General features: G+C 48.8%; 1 protein-coding gene across 1 annotated transcript; it reads left to right on the plus strand.

Moving 5' to 3' along the window:
- The first annotated feature begins 4,338 nt into the window (after nt 1–4,338).
- On the plus strand, nt 4,339–11,465 carry Slc35e4 (solute carrier family 35 member E4). The gene is made up of 2 exons (XM_026408925.2): nt 4,339–5,579; nt 10,486–11,465. Exons 1-2 carry the CDS (start codon nt 4,961–4,963, stop codon nt 10,917–10,919), a joined length of 1,053 nt encoding a protein of 350 aa, XP_026264710.1. The 5' UTR covers nt 4,339–4,960; the 3' UTR covers nt 10,920–11,465.
- Nucleotides 11,466–19,041: the final 7,576 nt, after the last annotated feature.

A 19,041-nucleotide genomic window follows, 5' to 3' on the forward strand; every position in this document is an offset into this window, starting at 1 on the left:
GGCAGAGGGAGAAGAAGAGATTCACCAGATTGAACAGGGCAGAGTTGGAGGAAGAGAGGAGGAATGAGAATGGGAAAGACAGTAGAACAAATCAGCCATAACTTCCTATGCTCATATATGAATATTCGACTAGTGTAACTCCACATTATGACACCACAAAAATGAGATTATATATGTCAAAATACATTCTACTGTCTGTATAACTAAAAAGAACAAATTTTTAAATATTAGGAACTTCAATGATTATTCTAATTACATGGCAGAGCCTCAATTCAACTGAAGGCTAAAGTCAGAGTCTCATTGTCTCACTCCCAGCTTTTAGCCACAGCACACTCAGGACACCACTTAGGCCATGGCAGTCAAGATATGGGGACCCTGTCTCAGTAAAGTGAAGTGTTGGGACTGAGGTTCTGGATCACCCTCTTATGATGCAGGGTTCATGGAGGGGCACCCCATATCTCCACCAAGGTTTAGAGGAGAACCTGTCCTTCAAGGGGTGATGAATAGCACATAAGGTTCAAGCTGACGAACTTGAAGTCCCAGAAGCCACAGATTAAACATGTGCCTCTTCCTAGAGGACTGGCTTCCGATATTAAGGATCTGGACAGGCAAGGGAAGAAAGTGATTTAAAACATTCTTCTATATTGAAACATTAAAATAGCAGGAAGCCAGTGAAAACCAGCCCTGTTTCTCTAAGGTGAAATGTCTTCACTCAAAACACAGAAGTGTTTATTCACTTGCCATTCCTTAATTGTGGTAGGGAGAGAACTCTGGACCTGCTCTGTGACTTTCCCCTTACAACTCTTCCCCAGAGGAGTGGTGACTAAAAGAGGTTGGTGTTTGCCTCAGGTCACACAATCTGTAAGTGGAAGAGTTGAGATCCTCATCCAATGATCCTAGTGAATGACACTTGACAGGGCACTTTTCAGCTGCCTCTTACCTGCTGTGACATGACCTGAGAAAGCCACAAGCCCTTCCATATGGGAAAGACTGGCTGTGGCAGGTCTCAGGGTCTATGAGCTGGGTTTGCTCCTTCCTCCAGGAGGGATTGTCTTCCTGGCTCTGAGGAGCAGGAAGATTCTGAACCCTGTTCACTGGTGCAGGGCCTAACCTTGGACCGCATGGAGGAATGCTTACCTTGCTCATTGTGCAGCAGGGAAGTCCTAACATAGAACACTATTTTTGTGGGACAAGGTGCTGTAGAACACTGGCAAGCACAATTTCCTTATTCCTTTGACAAAAAGTTATTCCCCTGTTGGTGCAGGGTCGGGTATGTGGTAGTTTCTGGACTCTTGGTGTCTTGACTTCTATAAGATGATATGTATGTATCACCCCTGGCCTATCATGACTTTTATATGTAGATTGGCACACACCTGCTATAAAAGCAATAAAGCAGATGCTGTTCTCTGAAACCGTCTCCAGAGGGGTTTCTCTGTGCCCTCAAGCTCCCCACAATCAATGTTGGAGGGTCAAGCCCCCCAGCAGATCACCAAAAGGATATTTGCTAAGCAGACCCAGCCCACTGATTCGGGAGTTGCCAAGAACAGTAATGAACTTGAATATGAGGCTCAGTGCTCTCTTACCTATATTTTCCCAGCCCGTCTCTTCTTCTTCAGCTTTCTCTGAGTAGAGCTCTAGCCAGAACTCTGCCACCTTTCCAATTCAAGCCCTAAGTTCCTTCTTACTTTCTGATCATGTGTCCCACAGCCACTGGCCAGGTGTAGTTTTGCACAATCAGCAGGGACCTAGAGAAGCCAGGGTCTGAGAAGCTCTCCTCCAGGACTTGGCTTGGTCTAACCTGCATTTAGAACACCATGGCTCCAGACATTCTGCTCCTAAGCCTGTTTCCCATTTCCCAGCTGTGGGATAATGCCTGGGTTTACACAGAATGTTCATGCTTATGATCACATCATAGATCATATGTGAGAAAACTGAGGCCTCAGTGGAGAGGTGATCTGTCCAGGGTCATGACCAATAAAGAGAAAAGAGAGAAGACTGTCCCATAGCTTCTGAGGCCCAGTGGCTAGAAATGGATTCTTCTTCACTTCTAGTCATCCCAGTGTCCCACTTTGCACTGCTTACTTCCCATAGCACTGCTTGGCCCCCTAACACGCAAGTCTCATATTTGAGGCACTTGGGGAGATGTAGGCAACTTTAGGCTACTCTGGGCTTTCTGGTAGGCCTCAAGGAATGTGAATGAGTCCCTTGCTGCTTCCATGAAGTTGGGCACTCTGATCCCTCCTTCTCCCACATGAAAATAACTTATTGAGGGCCCTGCACCTGCTTCCTTCCCTTCACCAAAACTTCTGTGAGAGTAATCCCCTGCCTCCAGGGGTAACCAAAGAACAGATGGGATAAAGTGCTCTATTCCCTGGCAGCTGGTAGTTTTGTCTTCCTGCACTTTGGCCCTTCTGGGATGGTCACTGCTGGATCATATTCACTGAACTCTGCCCTCAGCCTCCCCTACCCCTGGGGTATACACCTTCTCTACCACCAACGTCTGTTCAGATCTCACTTAATTAATCCACTTTCCTCAGAGCCAATTAATCCACTTTCCTCAGAGCCACCTCTCACGAGGCAGGGCAGGAGAGAGCTACTTTGTATGGTCTTTAGAGGCAGTGTAGACAGATTTTCACCACCTAGCATTTCCTACCAGCTCATCTCTGAAAAGATCAGGGTGTTTTTGTTGCTTTTAAAAATTATTCTTAACATTGTTTTTTTAGTGAAGGGAACTTACTTAAAAATTGACAAAATCCGCAAAAGAATAAAGCCCATAGGGGGCCCAGATTCCTCCTCCTCAATAAGTAGGGTGGGGTTGTCCCCTTGTCTGGTTCAGTTTCCCTCCCACAACTCCTCCTGAAGAAACCCTAAAATGGCCCCATCTTTTGTCTTCAGCCTGGAAATCCTCTTACCTGTGCCCCTTGCCTTGAAATTTGGGCTATTCCGCAGTGATTTGCAGGCTCCAGCAGGCATCAGAATCACCAGAAGCTAACGTGACTACGTAGATTCCTGGAACCCCTGACAGAGAGGTCTGACAATACCCGTCTCCTGTGAGGCTGAGGTTTTTCCACGGTGTCCAATGACTGAAGGGCTTTAGAGGCACTTGCAGTCATTGGAAATTCTGACCACCAGAGGGCGGAGCGGGCCAAGTTAAGCCGTCCCCCTTTGCTGTCTTTGTTCCTCCAGTCAGGTAGCTGTCAAGGACTCTCTGGTCAGAGCAGACAGGGGTGAACCCTGTTCAGGGGCAGGAGCTTCCATAAAGGAAGGAAGCCTGACAACAAGAAAGAGGCTCATAGATGGTACTGGGCCCCTGGCTGGGCCTTGGTCCTTGTTCACCTGGACTCCAGAGCTCAGAGAGACCAGGTCCAGGCCTGGAATCTGGGTCGACCTGTCCTGTTCTGGTGCGCTCTATTTACACAACCCTAAGCTACGTAAACATCTGTCCTTCGGATGGGAAAACAGAAATCCAGACAGAGGCAGACTTATTGGTAGCTGCTCTGCCTTACAGCCCAGGGCTGTCTTGCTAGGGCTGGGGGTAGGAGGTGGACCCCAGGAAGTTCACCTACAAGTCAGCTCTGAGTGACCAGGGGACAGAACAGATGCTGCTGGCCAGGAATGGATACCGGCTGGCAGTACCCTGCTTCCGCAGCTGTGGGTAGCGGTGGTGATTCAGCTTTCCTCTGTGGCCGGAGGGGGCACCGCCCTGGGCTGGGAGAAGGGGGAGTATATTGAGAATAGGAGGGGTGAGGGAGTGGACTTAGGGGACCTTGTGACTTAGCCCTGTTGGATGCCAAGGCCCCACAAGATAATTATGGGCAGGGATGATGTAGGTCTGAGAATGGTCCTGGAATAGGGCCTGTGTGTCCCTCTTCAATATCCCACTCCTTTATGACAGCTTGGGAAGCTCTGGGGAATACCAGGTATATCCAGCACTACGTGTTGGTCTTTATGGGGGACTCTCCTTGGAGCTAGATGGAGAGGGTCCTGATCCCCACTGGTGGTGGGGCAGATAAGACTCCAATTAGGGGGACTCTAACCCACAGATGAGCAGACAGAGGTGGGAGGAGGAGGAGGAGCTGAAGCGGGCCTGCCAAGCCGGTCACCGGAGGATTGAGAGCCTAGGCGTGAGGGCGGGGCAAGACACACACACCCGGGCTCCAGAGGCGGGGCCTGACCCGGGATGATGCCGGGGGGCGAGGCCCAACTTTCCGGGTGGGGCGCGGGCGGAGGAGGTGGTGGAGGAGGCGGGGCCAAGGACGCGAGGCCGCGCCCAACTGGCTGGGCGGGACTGGAGCCGGGCGGGAGGCTCTCCTGGAGCCCCAGCCGCAGCCCCAGCCGCAGCCGGCGCAGCTCCGAGTCCGAGTCCGAGTCCGATTCCGAGCTGTAGCACCGGCCCTTTTGGAATCAAGCCGAGATCCCCGCCTGGCACCGGTCGGAGCGCAGGTTGGTGTGTCAACGCACATCCCGGGAATTATCGGAGGTAGCGAGGCACGACCACCCCCGGGTACCACACGGTGCGGAGCCAGGATTGCCCCTGACAGGCCTGGTCACAGCCGGAGCGCGCAGGAAGTCTGGGAGTCCCTAAAGGGCCTAGGCACTGAAGAGGAGAAAAGGAGAGGATTCCATCTAAGAGCATACCGTAGACTCGGTGCAGGGAGGACAGTGGAGACTTCATCCAGCACGGGGCAGAGGTGCTCGGAGCTCTGAGACCAGGCTCACGCTTGGCATCCCAGCAGCCACAACCTAGACTCTACCTTATCTGAGTCAGAACACAGATAGCCTAGCTTCCAGACCTCGGCTGGCCCAGGGGACCTTGCACACAGAAACCGTTCCCTCACCTGTTTGAGACTGGCACAGGGTACAAGGAACCAGAGTCTGGCCTGACTCAAAGTGAGGATCTCTGGTGGACCTGAGCTGCTCACTGGGGAGCCTGCCTCCTGCCCCATCTCCACTGGTGCGAATGTGCCGCTGCCCATTGGAACAACATGAAGGCAGGATGACCTCAGCGGAAGCAGTGGAAGTGACTGGAAGTGCTCGAGTGGCTGGATCCCCTGAGTGGCCCCCTGGCAGCCCCCAGGTCCTCCGGCAACCTGGCCGGGTCCGGGTGGCTGTGGCAGGATTGGTGTGGCTGCTGGCAGGAGCCAGCATGTCAAGCCTCAACAAGTGGATTTTCACAGTGCATGGCTTCGGGCGGCCCCTGTTGCTCTCAGCGCTGCACATGCTGGCGGCAGCACTAGCATGCCACTGGGGGGCACGACGCGGGATGCCTGGGAGCACCCGCCTACGAGTGCTGCTGCTCAGCCTCACCTTTGGCACATCCATGGCCTGTGGCAATGTGGGTCTGAGCACTGTGCCCTTGGACCTGGCTCAGCTGGCTACTACCACCACACCACTGTTCACAATGGCCCTGTCTGCGCTGCTGCTGGGACGTCGCCACCATCCACTACAGTTTGCTGCCATGGGTCCACTCTGCCTGGGGGCAGCCTGCAGCCTGGCTGGAGAGTTCTGGGCACCCCCTGCTGGCTGTGGCTTCTTGCTGGCAGCCACCTGCCTCCGAGGTCTCAAGTCTGTTCAGCAGAGTAAGTTCATATGGGGAAGTGGGAATTAGGGTGGGTGTGGTCTGGATGTCCCTGTGAAGGGTGTGACCGTGTGACCGTTATCCCATTTTATAGATGAGGAAACTGAGGCTCAGAGAGGAACAAAAGCTAAGTGATTTCAGGCTCTGGAGGCTTAGCTAATATTCAGTAATAATTGCCAATGATATGTCTTACATGGCTCATTAAATCTTTTGTCTCTCTGAATCCCCACACCGCCCCATCAAGGCAGGTACCATATTGTCTCTGTTTAATAGAGACCTTGCTATGGACCATGATATGTCAGTGAGCAGCAGAGGTAAGATTTGAACCCAGAATCCATGCTGGGGGAGTCAGGTGACAGTCAGCTGACCAGAAAGAGACCAAAAAGTGTGGAACAGGGAGAGAAAGAAAAAGATGGCAGGTCTTGAGCTGGATTTGGAAGACAGGGTTTGAACAAGTCTAGGAAATGCTGATGTTTTGTGGGAGCTGTGTTATAGGCCTGGTGCTAGGTGTTAACCCTCAGTTATCATAGCAACTACTGCCTTCATCCCCATTTTACAAGTGGTAGGACTGAGACACAAAGAAGTTTATGTGACCCAGGGTCACACATTTCCTAAACATAGCTCCTACCTAATTTGTGCCCTGGCCTCCCTTAGGTGTCCCACTTGGGTAGGAAGTTCTGGGTATCACCTATGTCTTTGCTCATACTTTCTGGGTAACTTTGGGCAAGTCTAGATCTTCTCTGGGTCAGAGGAGGAGGGTCAGAGTTGATAGAGTCCCATGCGCCTCTTATTCTCCCTCCCTCCCAGTTTGGAGGTCCTGTGAAGAGACCCAGACTCAGGCCTGGGAAAGAGAATGGCTGTGGTAGGGGTAGAGGAGTGTTAGAGGGTAGTTTCCAGGGTTGGTGGATTAGGGTTTGGGACAACCTAAGCCTGGGGCAGTTTGAATCAGAGCTAAGCCCTGCCCTGGAATCTTTGGAGCCGGGACCCAGAGGTCCTGTCCCCATTCTCCCAGGCCTTGAGGCAAGGCCAAAGCCCAGTTCTATTTTTGCCCTCAGGTTACATGAGCTGGGTACTGAAGTTGGGCATGAGCTTTGGGCATAAGTTGGCTCTGGGAAACCTGACCCTCTGAGGCCCTCCTGGGCAGGGCCACAAGGCTGGGAAGGTCCTAGCCTCAAGGCCCACTGAGAAGGGCTGGGGATGTGGCTCAAGCGGTAGCGCGCTCGCCTGGCATGCGTGCGGCCTGGGTTCGATCCTCAGCACCACATACCAACAAAGATGTTGTGTCCGCCGAGAACTAAAAAATAAATATTAAAAAAATTCTCTCTCTCTCTCTCCCCTCTCTCACTCTCTCTTAAAAAAAAAAAAAAAAAAAAAAAAAAAAGGTCCACTGAGAATCTGCTGAGGCTGTACTCCTCACTCAGGGCCCCAGGCAACTCCTATCTGCAAGAGTGGCTTTGGACAGCCAGGCCTTGGGGCAAGGAGGCATGGAATGGCATGTGTCTTGCATCAGATCCCTTCTTAGCTTGTGCTAGCTCTTTCCTTCCCTCCCAAGTTTCAATTCCCTGACATCCTGATGAGTTGGATGTTTACTTAGGGTTCCCACAGTGTCCTCTGCTTTCCCCATCCTGGGGCATTCAGAGCCATTGATAATCTATCTGCTTCCCATTAGACAAGCTTTGGGGAATTTCTGTGCCCCCAACATCTGGCCTGGACCTGGTCATGGGGAAGACACTTCTTAAATGATGGACTTATTGAAGTGGCTCTGACAGCCCAGTTGGTAAGCTGGTGAGGCTGCCTAGTTCAAGGTGCTAAGGATGAAGCTTAGGAGGCTGGAGGCCCCACTAATAGAGATGGGAGCCCAGCTAAGATGGAAGGAACAGACTGGATCCAGGGACTGAGATAGGTTTTGAAAAGGAAGAGGTTTCTTTTGCCAGAGGTGTCAGGACCAGATTCAGACTAGGGTGTAGATGGCTGATGACAACTCCCTTACTGAGAGCAGATGCCATAGGACCAGAAGATAAGTGTCCAGGAAGGGAGAGCCCAGTCAGCAATGGGCAGAACCCTAGCTTTCCTCCTATCTGGACCAGTTGGAAGCCTAGGGAAGCTATAGGGGAAGTAGGGTGCTAGCCTGCTGAACTTATTCTCAGCTCTACCCACCTGTGTCACAGAGCAACCTGACTCCATCACTGTTCTTTGAGCTCTTGTATGACCTGGAAGACAATATCTTTTCAGGAGAGATGTTCTATAGCCAAGGTAGGCACATGTGTGGTAGGAATAGGTGCTTCTTCCTGAGCACACCTGCCTAGGGGAGGAAGTGTGTATCTATGATAATGACAACAACATAATTATGATAATGTCCAACACTAGGTACCACACCATGTTCAGCTCTTCATAGGGACAGAGCTGGAAAGGGAATTCTGGGAATGGGAAAAGGCCATGCCAGGGTATGGGGGATCATGTCAGCTGCTGGGGTTAGCAGTTACACTGGGCATCAGGCCCTGTGCTGAACACCTCATCCCCTGTAAGAGAGGTGTTGTTACCTCCCCATGCTACATATGGAGACTTAAGACATAAAGAGAGGGTGATTATACAGCTAGGGTAGGGTCAAAAAAGGAATAGGACAAAAAGTAGAAAGCAGAGTTTGGAGAAGGATCAGTTGGTATGTCAGCATGTGGCACAAGCACAGATGTGCTCAGAAGATGAAACAAAAATGCCTTCGAAGAAGAAAATTGACATGGATGGTTTCTAGCAGGGGAAGGGTCACTGAGGAGGCAGGATGACACACTCACATTTTGAGAGTGACTTGACTCTGACAGGGGATCACTGCCCTTCCCCTGCCCTTCAGGGTGGGATGCAGGACAGGTACAAGGAGCTAGATGAAGAGGCTAGAACTTTCCTACCTCGCTGCCTCCGAGGGTGAAATTCAGCAAGGGTGAAATTCACCTGAAAATCCAAAGCCTTCCCTTTAATACACAGGCCAGAGGCAGCTCCTGTTGGTGCTAAATTTGGAACCAAAAAGCAGGAGGCATTCTGATTATCTGTTCATTTCTAGAAATGCTTGAGCCTGAGGGACTGTTGCCTGGAGAACAAAGTCAAAACAGAATGAAATCAAGAAAGGAATAAAATTTCCTATTCTAAGCATAGCCTTAGTGAGTAAGCAAGTATGTGACTGTTTGGAAAGTGCGTGTCAGAAAATGTGCAGAGGCTCAGAAAACCCTGGGAGGGGACCTGTATCAATTACTCATTTCTCTCCACAAACACTTGAAGAAGGCCCCAAACCTCACTGTCCTCATGCATATACTGTCATTTCACCTGGGCTGTATCTGACTCTAATAGTAACACTTACTTCCTTTGTGAATTGGCTGGATGGAGCATGTGTAGACACAGGTACATACCAGCACACAGTCACACACCTGTGCAAGGTAGCAGCATCTCCTCTTAAAAGGTTTCCTCTTGCTGGGTTTGGTGGCACACGCCTGTAATCCCAACTACCTGGGAGGTTGAGGCAGGAGGATCACAAGTTTGAGGCCATCCTGCATAACATAGAAAGACCCTATCTCAAAAAATAAAAAGGGCTGGGGATGTGGCTCAGTGGTAGGGTGCCCCTGGGATCAATCCTCTATACCACTAAAAAGGAAAAAAAGAAGTTTCCTCTTAGTTCTGGATCCATCTCAACAAACCCTAATGTTGGTAGCAAAAAATACTGATTATCGTCATAAACAGTGGGTAAGAGCCAAGAACCAACAATGACTTTCTTGTTCCCTTGTCATCCAGTGGTCATAAATACATGAAGCAAAGACTGAACCCACCATTTTGACTCAAACCATTTATTTAAAAAATCTATCTTGTTCTTCTTCCTCTTTTCCCTACTCCCCCTTTCCACTCCTATTTCTCCAATTCCTCCTCCTTCCCCACCCGACTTCTCCTCCTTTATGACATGTAGCTAATAAGTGGCAGGACCCTCTGCTGGCCCATCCATTGCTAGGTGTTCAGAGCTACAGTGTGGGATCCTGGTGGGTCTGATAAGGGCTGGAGCTAAGAAAGGTGGGTCAGATAGTACAGGGTCTTCAAAGATGGGTTAAGAACTTAAGAAAGTTCCCTCCAGGCCTAGGGAGCCCCTGAAGAGTTTGATTTGTGTTTTTTTTTTTTTTTTTTTTGGAGCCACTTTTCGTGTTCATTGACACTTGGTTGTTCCAGGTACATTAGTTTCACCCTGTGGGAAGTAGTTTGAAGTAGATAAGTCTTTTATAAAAATCTTTTTAAAATATTTACTGAATGCTTACTTATTAAAACTTTACATTATCCTTTTAGCTGGTGTGTAGCACACAACCTGATTTCAGCTACTTGGGAAGCTGACAGGATCACAAGTTTAAGGCCAGCCTCAGGAATTTATCGAGGACCTAAGCAACTCAGGGAGACCCTGTCTCTAAATAAAGTGGCTCAGTGGTTAAGTGCCCTGAGTTCAATCCCTGTCACAGGAAAAGAGGGAGGGAGGGAAGGAAGGAATGGAGGGAGGGAGCGAGTGAGGGAGGAAAACAGGCCACCCTGGGGCTGTAGCTCAGTGATAGAGCACTTGCCTAGCATGTGTGAGGCCCTGGGTTCAATTCCCACTACTACCCCCCCCCCAAAAAAAAAAAAAGGTATATTTTACTATTTACCCAACTTTCCAAGTGAGGAAACAGGTTTACTGAGCCCAGGTCACAGTTAGTCAGGAGTGGACATAGGACACAAACCCAGGTGGTCTGACTCTCCTGATTGACGGTCATAGTTCAGAGCAAGAGTCATTAACCCTGCATAAATGGTCAAGGCAGGTTTCCTGAGATCAGCTGTGGAGGCCACATTGGGTTGGCTCAGTAGGGCTTGTCTCTGCACTGCACTGGGTCCTGAGGTCACTGTCTTGGTTGCAGGTGCCTTGCTGCAGGAGGAAAGGCTAGATGCAGTGACTCTCCTGTATGCAACCTCGCTGCCCAGCTTCTGCCTGCTGGCGGGTGCAGCACTGGTGCTGGAAGCTGGTGTGGCCCCACCACCCGTTCCTACAGATTCCCGCCTCTGGGCCTGTGTCCTGCTCAGCTGCCTCCTGTCTGTGGTCTACAACCTCGCCAGCTTTTCTTTGCTGGCCCTCACCTCCGCTCTCACCGTCCATGTGCTGGGCAACCTCACCGTCGTGGGCAACCTCATCCTATCCCACCTCCTGTTTGGCAGCCACCTCAGCACCCTGAGCTATGTGGGCATTGCGCTTACCCTTTCAGGAATGTTCCTTTACCACAACTGTGAGTTTGTGGCCTCGTGGGCTGCCCGCCGGGGGCTGTGGCAAAGAGAGAAGCCTGGCAAAGGTCTTTGAGATCTGGGGGAACTCATGAACCACACCCAGGACAGCCTCATCCTGAATCAACCTTGGCCAATGGCCATGGGAAAAGTGGAAAGCAGGCAGCCACCAGGCCAAGGGAAGGAGAGGCACCTTCTGGAAGGACTCCGTAAGAGCTGGAATGGTGACTTCCAGAGACATCTACCTCTTGTCCCTGCCTATCTTACCCTGTCACAGACCCCATCCACCGCGGGATGGTGGATCAAAGCCTGGCATAGTCACTGCACCTGTTGGACTAATTTTTATGATTAGTAAAACTGTATCAACTGTTACACTGAAATTTCTGGGCAAACTTTGAAAAATCTCAACGTGTTATGATGACAACGATTCTCAACAATTGCACAATTCTTCCTCCAGTGGGGTAAGCAGTGTGGGGTTCCAAGAAAGTGGAACTACTCTCCACTGCTAGATCCCTCAAGGACTTGGGGTAGTCTATGCCAACTCCAGGCAGCTGCTACAGCCTCATTCTTGGTCCTCCCATTTTTGGGTCTTCCATCCTCAAATAAACTATTTTTGCTTGGATCCTGTGTCATTCCTTGTGGGTACAGCCAAGGGAATAAAGGGAGAGCAGTGGGCCACCGATGCTGAAACTAGGACATTGTCTCTGACCTATCATAGCCTGTTCAAGCCGCCAGCCTAGCCCTGTTTTCTATAATCCCTCCATTAGCCAGGCCACTATTATCCATTTTTTAGACAGTGGCATTGGCCTCCTCCCTGTTCTTCCCTGTCCCCTCTCCCAGGGCCCCTTCACCTGGAAGGAACTTTTCAAAAACACACATGCTCTGTGGCTTCATACTGCTCTAATGATATGGTCAGAACTTCCTACCCCAGACCACACACAGCTCTTGGGATCTGGCTCCTGTGGCTTCATCAGGCTCCTGTCTCACTTCTCTTTCCCTTGGACTCCACCTTCCAGGCTCAGTAACTTCCTTCAGGTTCACACAATGCCAGATACACCCTTGCCAGAGCCTTTGCCCATGCTGTTCCCTCTGTCTGGTACCCTCCTACGCTCCTTCCTTCTTTCTGCTATACCCTTGCCAAGGGGGAAAGGTCCAAACATGCACATCTCCCTTATTTTTTCGGTATTGACCCAGGGGTGTTTGCCACTGAGCTACATCCTCAGTTGTTATAGTTCATTTTTGTACCAGAGATTGAACTCAATGGCTCTTAAGCACTGAGCCACATCCCCAGGCCTTTTTTATTTTTTTATTTTTGAGACAGTGTCTTACTAAGTTGCTTAGGGCCTAGCTAAGTTGTTGAGGCCAGCCTTGAACTTGTGATCCTCCTGCCTCAACCTCCTAAGTCACTGGGATTATAGGCATGCACCACTGTGCCAGCCTACCTTGCCTTTAAAGACCAGAAGCTTGGAGTCATGGCACATGCACAGAGAGGCTGAGACAAGAGGATTACAAGTTTGAGGCTGACCTGGGCAATTTAACAAGACCTGTCTCAAAATAAAAATTAAAAGGGGCTGGAGGTGTAGTTCAGTGGTAGAATACCCTGGTTTAATTGCTAGCAATGCAAAAAAAAGGGGGGGGGAGAGAAACCTAGGGGTTAGGGTTTGGAGGTGGGTGGCTCAGTGATGGAGCACTTGCCAAACTGTTCTGGGTTCTATCCATAGCGCGCACACGCACGCGCGCACACGCACGCGCGCGCTCTCTCTCTCTCTCTCTCTCTCACACACACACACACAAAAGCATGGTGGCCTGTGCCTGTAGTGACAGGTTTTACAGGCTTAAATAAGAGGATCACTTGAGCCCAGGAGTCTTGAGATCAACCTGGGCAACATAGCAAGACCCCTTTGTCTCGAAGGGAGAGAGAGAAGCCCCAAAAGGAAGACTGCTAGGAGAGGGTCTTAACAATGGTCCATGCCACAGGGCTGCGGGTGAACAGGGTAAAGCACTGGAGTGTCCCCATAGAGGAAGTGGGAGCACTCAGCAGGGAGCACTCAAGGTTAGCCCAGGGCCTTGAAAGGAGCAGAGCTCCCATGCAGAGAAACTAGGGCAGGAGTTTCTATCCCTAGAGCTAGCCTGGAGTCCTGTGACCAGCTGTCCCCCACCCTCAACCTTGTCACATCACCTCTCTGTCTTTCCTTGGTGCTTCCTTATACCCAGCTACCTCCCCTCAGGGATCACCTGTTAAAAATGACAAGGATCCAGCCTACAGCTGGCAGTCCAGGGGCCGAATCCTGCTCTGCCCACCTCACTATGAATGTTGGGTAGGTACCCTCCCTTCTCTGTGGCTCAGTTCCATATCTGTAAAATGGGGCTGATGATTCCAATGAGGAGGATTTTAATGAGTTGCCACTGGGCAGCATCAGGGATGAGAAAGAAATTGATGGTGCCAGCTGTCTCTATCCCTATCTTGGGTAGTCACCTCCCCATTTCTAAGGTTCCCGACCCATCTGGAAAATGTCTCTTCTTGGTTGAGGATGGGGAGCTAAAACAGGCTGCAGCTGGGATCTAGGAGGACTGAGGTTCAGGGAGGAATCACTCATTTCTTTATGTAAACAGAATTTCTAAAGGACCACAGACTGTGCCAGTTAGTGCTAGGTGGGGCTGTGTGAAGGGTCAATCTAAGGCTGGGTAGTGGCCAGGTGGTGAGGGACTAGGAATAGAGGCACAGGGGTTCCTGGCCCCTGACTCCACCCAGGGTGGCTTTGCAGGAGGGGAAATGGACCTAGTTGAGTCACTCGCCACCCACCCTCCCTGTGACTCAGAGATGCCACTGGCCCAGCCCAATCCTCATGTAGCTTGGGCACTTCTGAACTCCACTCTCAGGCTTGGCCAGGCAGAACAAAGGAGGATGGCTTTGGTTAGGCTGAGCCTCCTCAGAGACTCAGGACCCTTCCACACTTGAGGTCCCATTGCCATAGCAGGAACATCCCTGCACCACCCTCACTCAGGGTCCTGGGCTTGGTGGGATGCTTGGCTAGTAAGTGAGCTCCCCGTCACATCAAATCCTGATGGTTATGGGGAGTAATTAGATATGAGCTTGACTTGGAAACTAGTTCATCATCAGATTCAGGACCATCAGGTATCTAAGTTTCGCCCCAACAAGGCCACAGCCAGTGCCTTCCCATCACTCCTTCCAAGCAGTGGGCACAGAGACTGGACTGAGTCAGAAAGCCTGGGTTTCAGTTCAGGCCTTTGCTACTCATGGCATGATTTCAGACCGGCCTCTTCTGGCCTCATAGTGTTGTTGGGAGTTATCACAGGGAGACCAATGGGGAGAGTCCCAGTGAAGGTCATTGTACTTTAAGGCTTTGTCTTTCACTAGTTTCTGTTGCCTCTGGCAAGTGGCTTTACCTCTCTGAGTCTCCATCTTTGCATCTAGTCCCTGCTAGGAAGCTTTCTCAGGATAAGAGATGTCACTGCCCTGAATCTCTTCTCTCCTTGAACCCCTGACCTATACCATGCCAAATTGAGTTTTAAGCTCCAGCTCAATGGCACCCCAACTCCTTACACCACTCCAGGTAGGGACCCAATTATATCCCATCCTCTGAGCTAGATCAATTTCTCTCTTCTTCACCAGATCAGGTTTCAAGGTGACCTGCTGCTCTCTCCCCAGCCATCAGCTCAGGGTATGGCAGGGACTGGGTGGTGGAATCCTCCCTTATCCAAGGGAGATGTGTTTCAAGACCCCCCATGGGTGACTAAAACTGCAGATGGTAACTTAATCATATGTAGCCATATTTTTTCTATACATACATAAATTAAGTACCTTTTCTATCTTAACTAAGCACGCAATCACACACTGCAGCTGTAACTTTTGCAATTTGAAAAACTTGCATTTTTTCCCTTCACAATTTTAGATAGAAGTTTCATTCTTACAATAGATCTTAGTAATCTCAGTATATGATTTTTTTTCTTTCCTCATTGAGAACATTCTTTTCACTTAAAGAAAACACTTTACACATTACCTCTGTCACATCCAAATTGCCAGCATCACTATTCTTGTGCTCTGGAGGTATCCATTAAGTAAAATAAGGGTTATTTGAATACAAGCATTGTGACACCCCAGTCGATCTGATAACCATGATTAAGAAAACACCTACTAAGTGGATAACAAGTCAATAGCATATACTGAGAGGAAACATTGGGCAAAGGGATGATTTACATCTAGGAAAGTAGAAGTTGGACAATGTGAGATTTCATTGTGCTACTCAGAACAGAATACAATTTAAAACTTACAAACTGTTTATTTCTGGAATTTTCCATTTAATATTTTCAGACTGCTCTCTTTACAGTGAATAACAGAAATAATAGAAAGTAAAATTGTAGATAAGAGATGGGGGCTACTGTACTAGTAAAAGTTCTGAAGTCAGACTTGGGTTCAAATCCTGGAGCTGGGAATGTGGAACTATGTGACAGGCAAGCACCTTCCCTTCTTGTGTCTCTGTGTGAAGTGGCAATAGCAGTAAAACCTAACCCAAATCAGCTTCAGAAAGGGCTTAGCAATAATGCCTAAAACATAACAGGTCCTCAATTAAACTCACTCAAGGCAGATGCTTACCAGTTCCTCCAAAAAGCTCCTTGGGCCATCTCTCCTACCTCTTTGCCTTTCATTGCATATTGAGAGCCCCAAGAGCATGCTCCTGCCTGGGCAGAGTGGTGTGGATGTCCCAGCCTCCCCCCTGGCCCCGCCTTGGAGGAAGCCAGGGAAGCTGAGGCCTTTCTGGGCATCCTGCCATCGTGAACTTGGGAACAAAGCCTTGTCTCAGTCCCAGCTGCCAGGGTGCCCTTCCTGCCCTCCCCTGGTGGCCCTTGGATTGTCATTCTAGGAGGCTAGGGCAAATGAGGACTCTTCTTACTCCCTTATTTGCCCCCCCCCCAATAATCCGAGGGATCCCAGAAATTCTACCATCTCACTGTTTCTGCTCAGTTGCAAATGCTTTCTGGAAATAATACAAAATACTTAACTGAGGGCCACTTCACAGGGAGCCATGGTCCTCAGTATATATTTCTTGAAAAAGAAAAAAAGAATCTTCAATTTCCTCTGGACCCTATGTGGAGGAAAAATTAGGGGCTTGAGCCAAGGGTCAGGGAGACTAGGGAAGACCTGTTGTGGTGGTCCAGGTGAGCGGATGATAACAGAGGCAGCACTGGGGACAGAGCAGCTATAAATTGTATTGATTTAGGATAATAATTTTTTAAAACATTAAAGGAGGCCATTATTTTGGACTAAGATTCTGCAGTAGGGCCTAATATACCAGTCTAAACATTAAAATGGAGTCACCTATGCTCACATTCTGCATCACTAAACTGAAACTGGTTGTTATCTGACCTTAATCAGAAATCAGGAGATAAGGAAAAACAACCAAAATTCCCCAACAGGCTGGTTTCAACTGGCATGACAATGAAGTTCCTGAGCTTTAATCTTTTAATTCTACAGAAAGTAACCTAAAGTAATCTGATATTAACCAGTTATTCTTCTAGTGTTCTGTTCTCCCTGCCTACATCTTACAAAGAAAGTGACTTTGACATGATTAATCAGCTATTTTCTTTTTTGGTACCATGGATTGAACTCAGGGGCACTCAACCACTGAGCCTCATCCCTAGCCCTTTTTTTTTTTTTTTTTTTTAAATTTAGAGACAGGGTCTCACTGAGTTGCTTAGAGCCTCAGTAAATTATCGAGGCTGGCTTTGAACTTGCCATCCTCCTGCCTCAGTCTCCCGAGCTGCTGGGATTACAGGTGTGCACCACCGTGCCCAGCTACCAATCAGCTTTTTGTTCTTTGTTTCTGCTTATTTAGTCTTTCTCTGTTCATAAGACTTTCTGCTCCATCCATAAGAACACTTATTTTACTTTTTGATTGTTTGTTTTGCTGAATACTGAGGATATCCTATCACTGAGTTACAGACCCAACTCCCTTTTTTTTTTCATTTTTTGAGACAGAGTCTCACCAAGTTGCCCTGGCTGAGCTTGAACTTGTATCCTGCTTCAGCCTCCTGAACACTGAATGAAGGGTAGACTTTTCTAGAATCAAACAACCAATTAAGATTTTAAAATCAAAATTATTCCCAAGAATAGTGGCTTAAGGCAACAAAATATGTATTATCTCCCAGTTTCAGAAGGTCAGGAATTTGGGAGTGGCTTAGTGAGGTGGATTTTGGCTCAGAGTATTTCGTGAAGTTATAGTCAAAATGTTGGCCAAGGGGCTGGGGATGTGGCTCAAGCGGTAGCGCGCTCGTCTGGCATGCGTGCGGCCCGGGTTCGATCCTCAGCACCACATACCAACAAAGATGTTGTGTCCACCGAGAACTAAAAAATAAAACATTAAAAATTCTCTCTCTCTCTCTCTCCCCTCTCTCACTCTCTCTTTAAAAAAAAAAAAAAAATGTTGGCCAAAGTTGCAGTCTTCCAAAGGTTTGACAAAGGCTGAGGTTCTGCTTTCAAGATGGGTCATTCACATGGCTGTTAACTGGAGGCCTCAGTTCCTCGCCTTGTGGGCCTCTCTCTATGGCTCTTGGCATGGTAGCTATCTTCCACCAGAGTGATTCAAGAGAGCAAGGAGCTACAGTGTCCTTTTTAATTCAATCACAATGGTCACACTTTGTCCTCATTAGATTCCCTAATATCTTATTGCACAGGTCAAACCTGTTTAATACAGGAGGCCCACAGTTGACTCATGCAAAGGCATGAACACCAGGAGGATGGGATCACTGCAGCCATCTGAGGTTGGCAAGTTTGTGACTGAGAATGTGAGGACATAACTTGGGGCTATAAGGTCCTTGCTTAGCATCTGGATGGCCATATTAAGTGACAGCCCTATTTTAGGTAAAGAGTTTCACTTTCCTGCCAAGGGCCCTTTCTGAGAAAGCCTCACCACTCCCTCTTACCAACCCAATTCTTAACCATTGCATTAGGACCAGCCTGGCTGATTCCTGAACCTGCCCTATAAAAATCTCAGAACCCAAGCCTGTTTTGCCTCTCTTTCCTATAGAGAGATGGCCTTTATTTCTCAGCTCTGACAAGTAAACTCTCATATGTATCTGCCTAGTCTCCGTCTCTCATTTCTTGCTTACCAGTCTCTCGTTCCTTACTTTCCCTTCAGGGGCCACAAGGGAATTAGTCTGGAAGCTTTCTGCTTGGGGTAGGATCTTGTCAGCCCCACTACTGTATGCCCCCTGACAAAGTACTGTACAATCTGATCCACAGCAAGCACTTAGCAAATGTTTGCTTTGTGAGAACTGCCTTCTGTCCTACAGACAGGACAAGTTATAGAATCCCCAGCTTGGTACTTGAAGCCCTGAATGTTCTGGTATTGCTAAGCCCATTCCATTGCCCCACCCCTGTTCCCTATGTCTATTATATACTGGAGCCTTCTTTTTTTTTTTTTTTTTGGCGGGGAAGGAGGGCATACTGGAGATTGAACTCAGGGTACTTGACCTCTGAGCCACATCCCCAGCCCTATTTTGTATTTTATTTAGAGGCAAGGTCTCACTGAGTTAGTTGCTTCTTGCCTTGCTTTACTGAGGTTGGCTTTGAACTTGCAATCCTCCTGCCTCAGCCTCCCCAGCCACTGGGATTACAGATGTGTGCCACTACGCCCAGCTTGCTAGAGACTTCTAATAATGAGGCTTCCCTTTGTCAGAGGACAGGAGTCTGAGAAGGTCCCTCTGTAACAGTGATTCACTTCATGCTTTTTTTTTTCTTTTTTGCCGCTGTGACTTATTTTTAAAATGGACATATTTCTTTCTCTTCCTCTACCTCTTCTTCTCAATAATCTCAGGGGAAACAGGATTACCTTTCTTCCCCCATCCTAGGAGTTATCTGTCCTTTAGCACATAACACAGGAATGAAGTAATTCAGATTTAGGGATGGCACCAAAAGATCTAAGACATGACAACCTCCCAAATTAGCAAGTGAATTACCATTCTAGATAGAGAACACTAGAATGTAGCCTTTGAATCACCCCTTTAAAAACCTACTTCCCCATGATGAGCAATCACAGCTCTGGACTTGAGTCCCCTGTTTCTCTTGCGGGCAAAGCCATAAAACTTCTTTTTCCTTTTTCTCAAAACTGTGTCCTCATTATGGGATTGGCATTGGGGACAAGGACCGAGCTTTCAAAATACCTCCAAGTGGGCAGTAG

The sequence above is a fragment of the Urocitellus parryii genome, chromosome 3 (genome assembly GCF_045843805.1).
Source record: "Urocitellus parryii isolate mUroPar1 chromosome 3, mUroPar1.hap1, whole genome shotgun sequence".
Taxonomy (NCBI): domain Eukaryota; kingdom Metazoa; phylum Chordata; class Mammalia; order Rodentia; family Sciuridae; genus Urocitellus; species Urocitellus parryii.

What these genes read in the sequence shown, in the direction of transcription:
- Slc35e4 (XM_026408925.2), top strand. Translation starts at nt 4,961, where the DNA reads ATGTGCCGCTGCCCATTGGAACAACATGAAGGCAGGATGACCTCAGCG. An exon ending in TCTCAAGTCTGTTCAGCAGA is followed by an intron (nt 5,580 to 10,485) that starts GTAAGTTCATAT and finishes TCTTGGTTGCAG; the next exon opens with GTGCCTTGCTGCAGGAGGAA.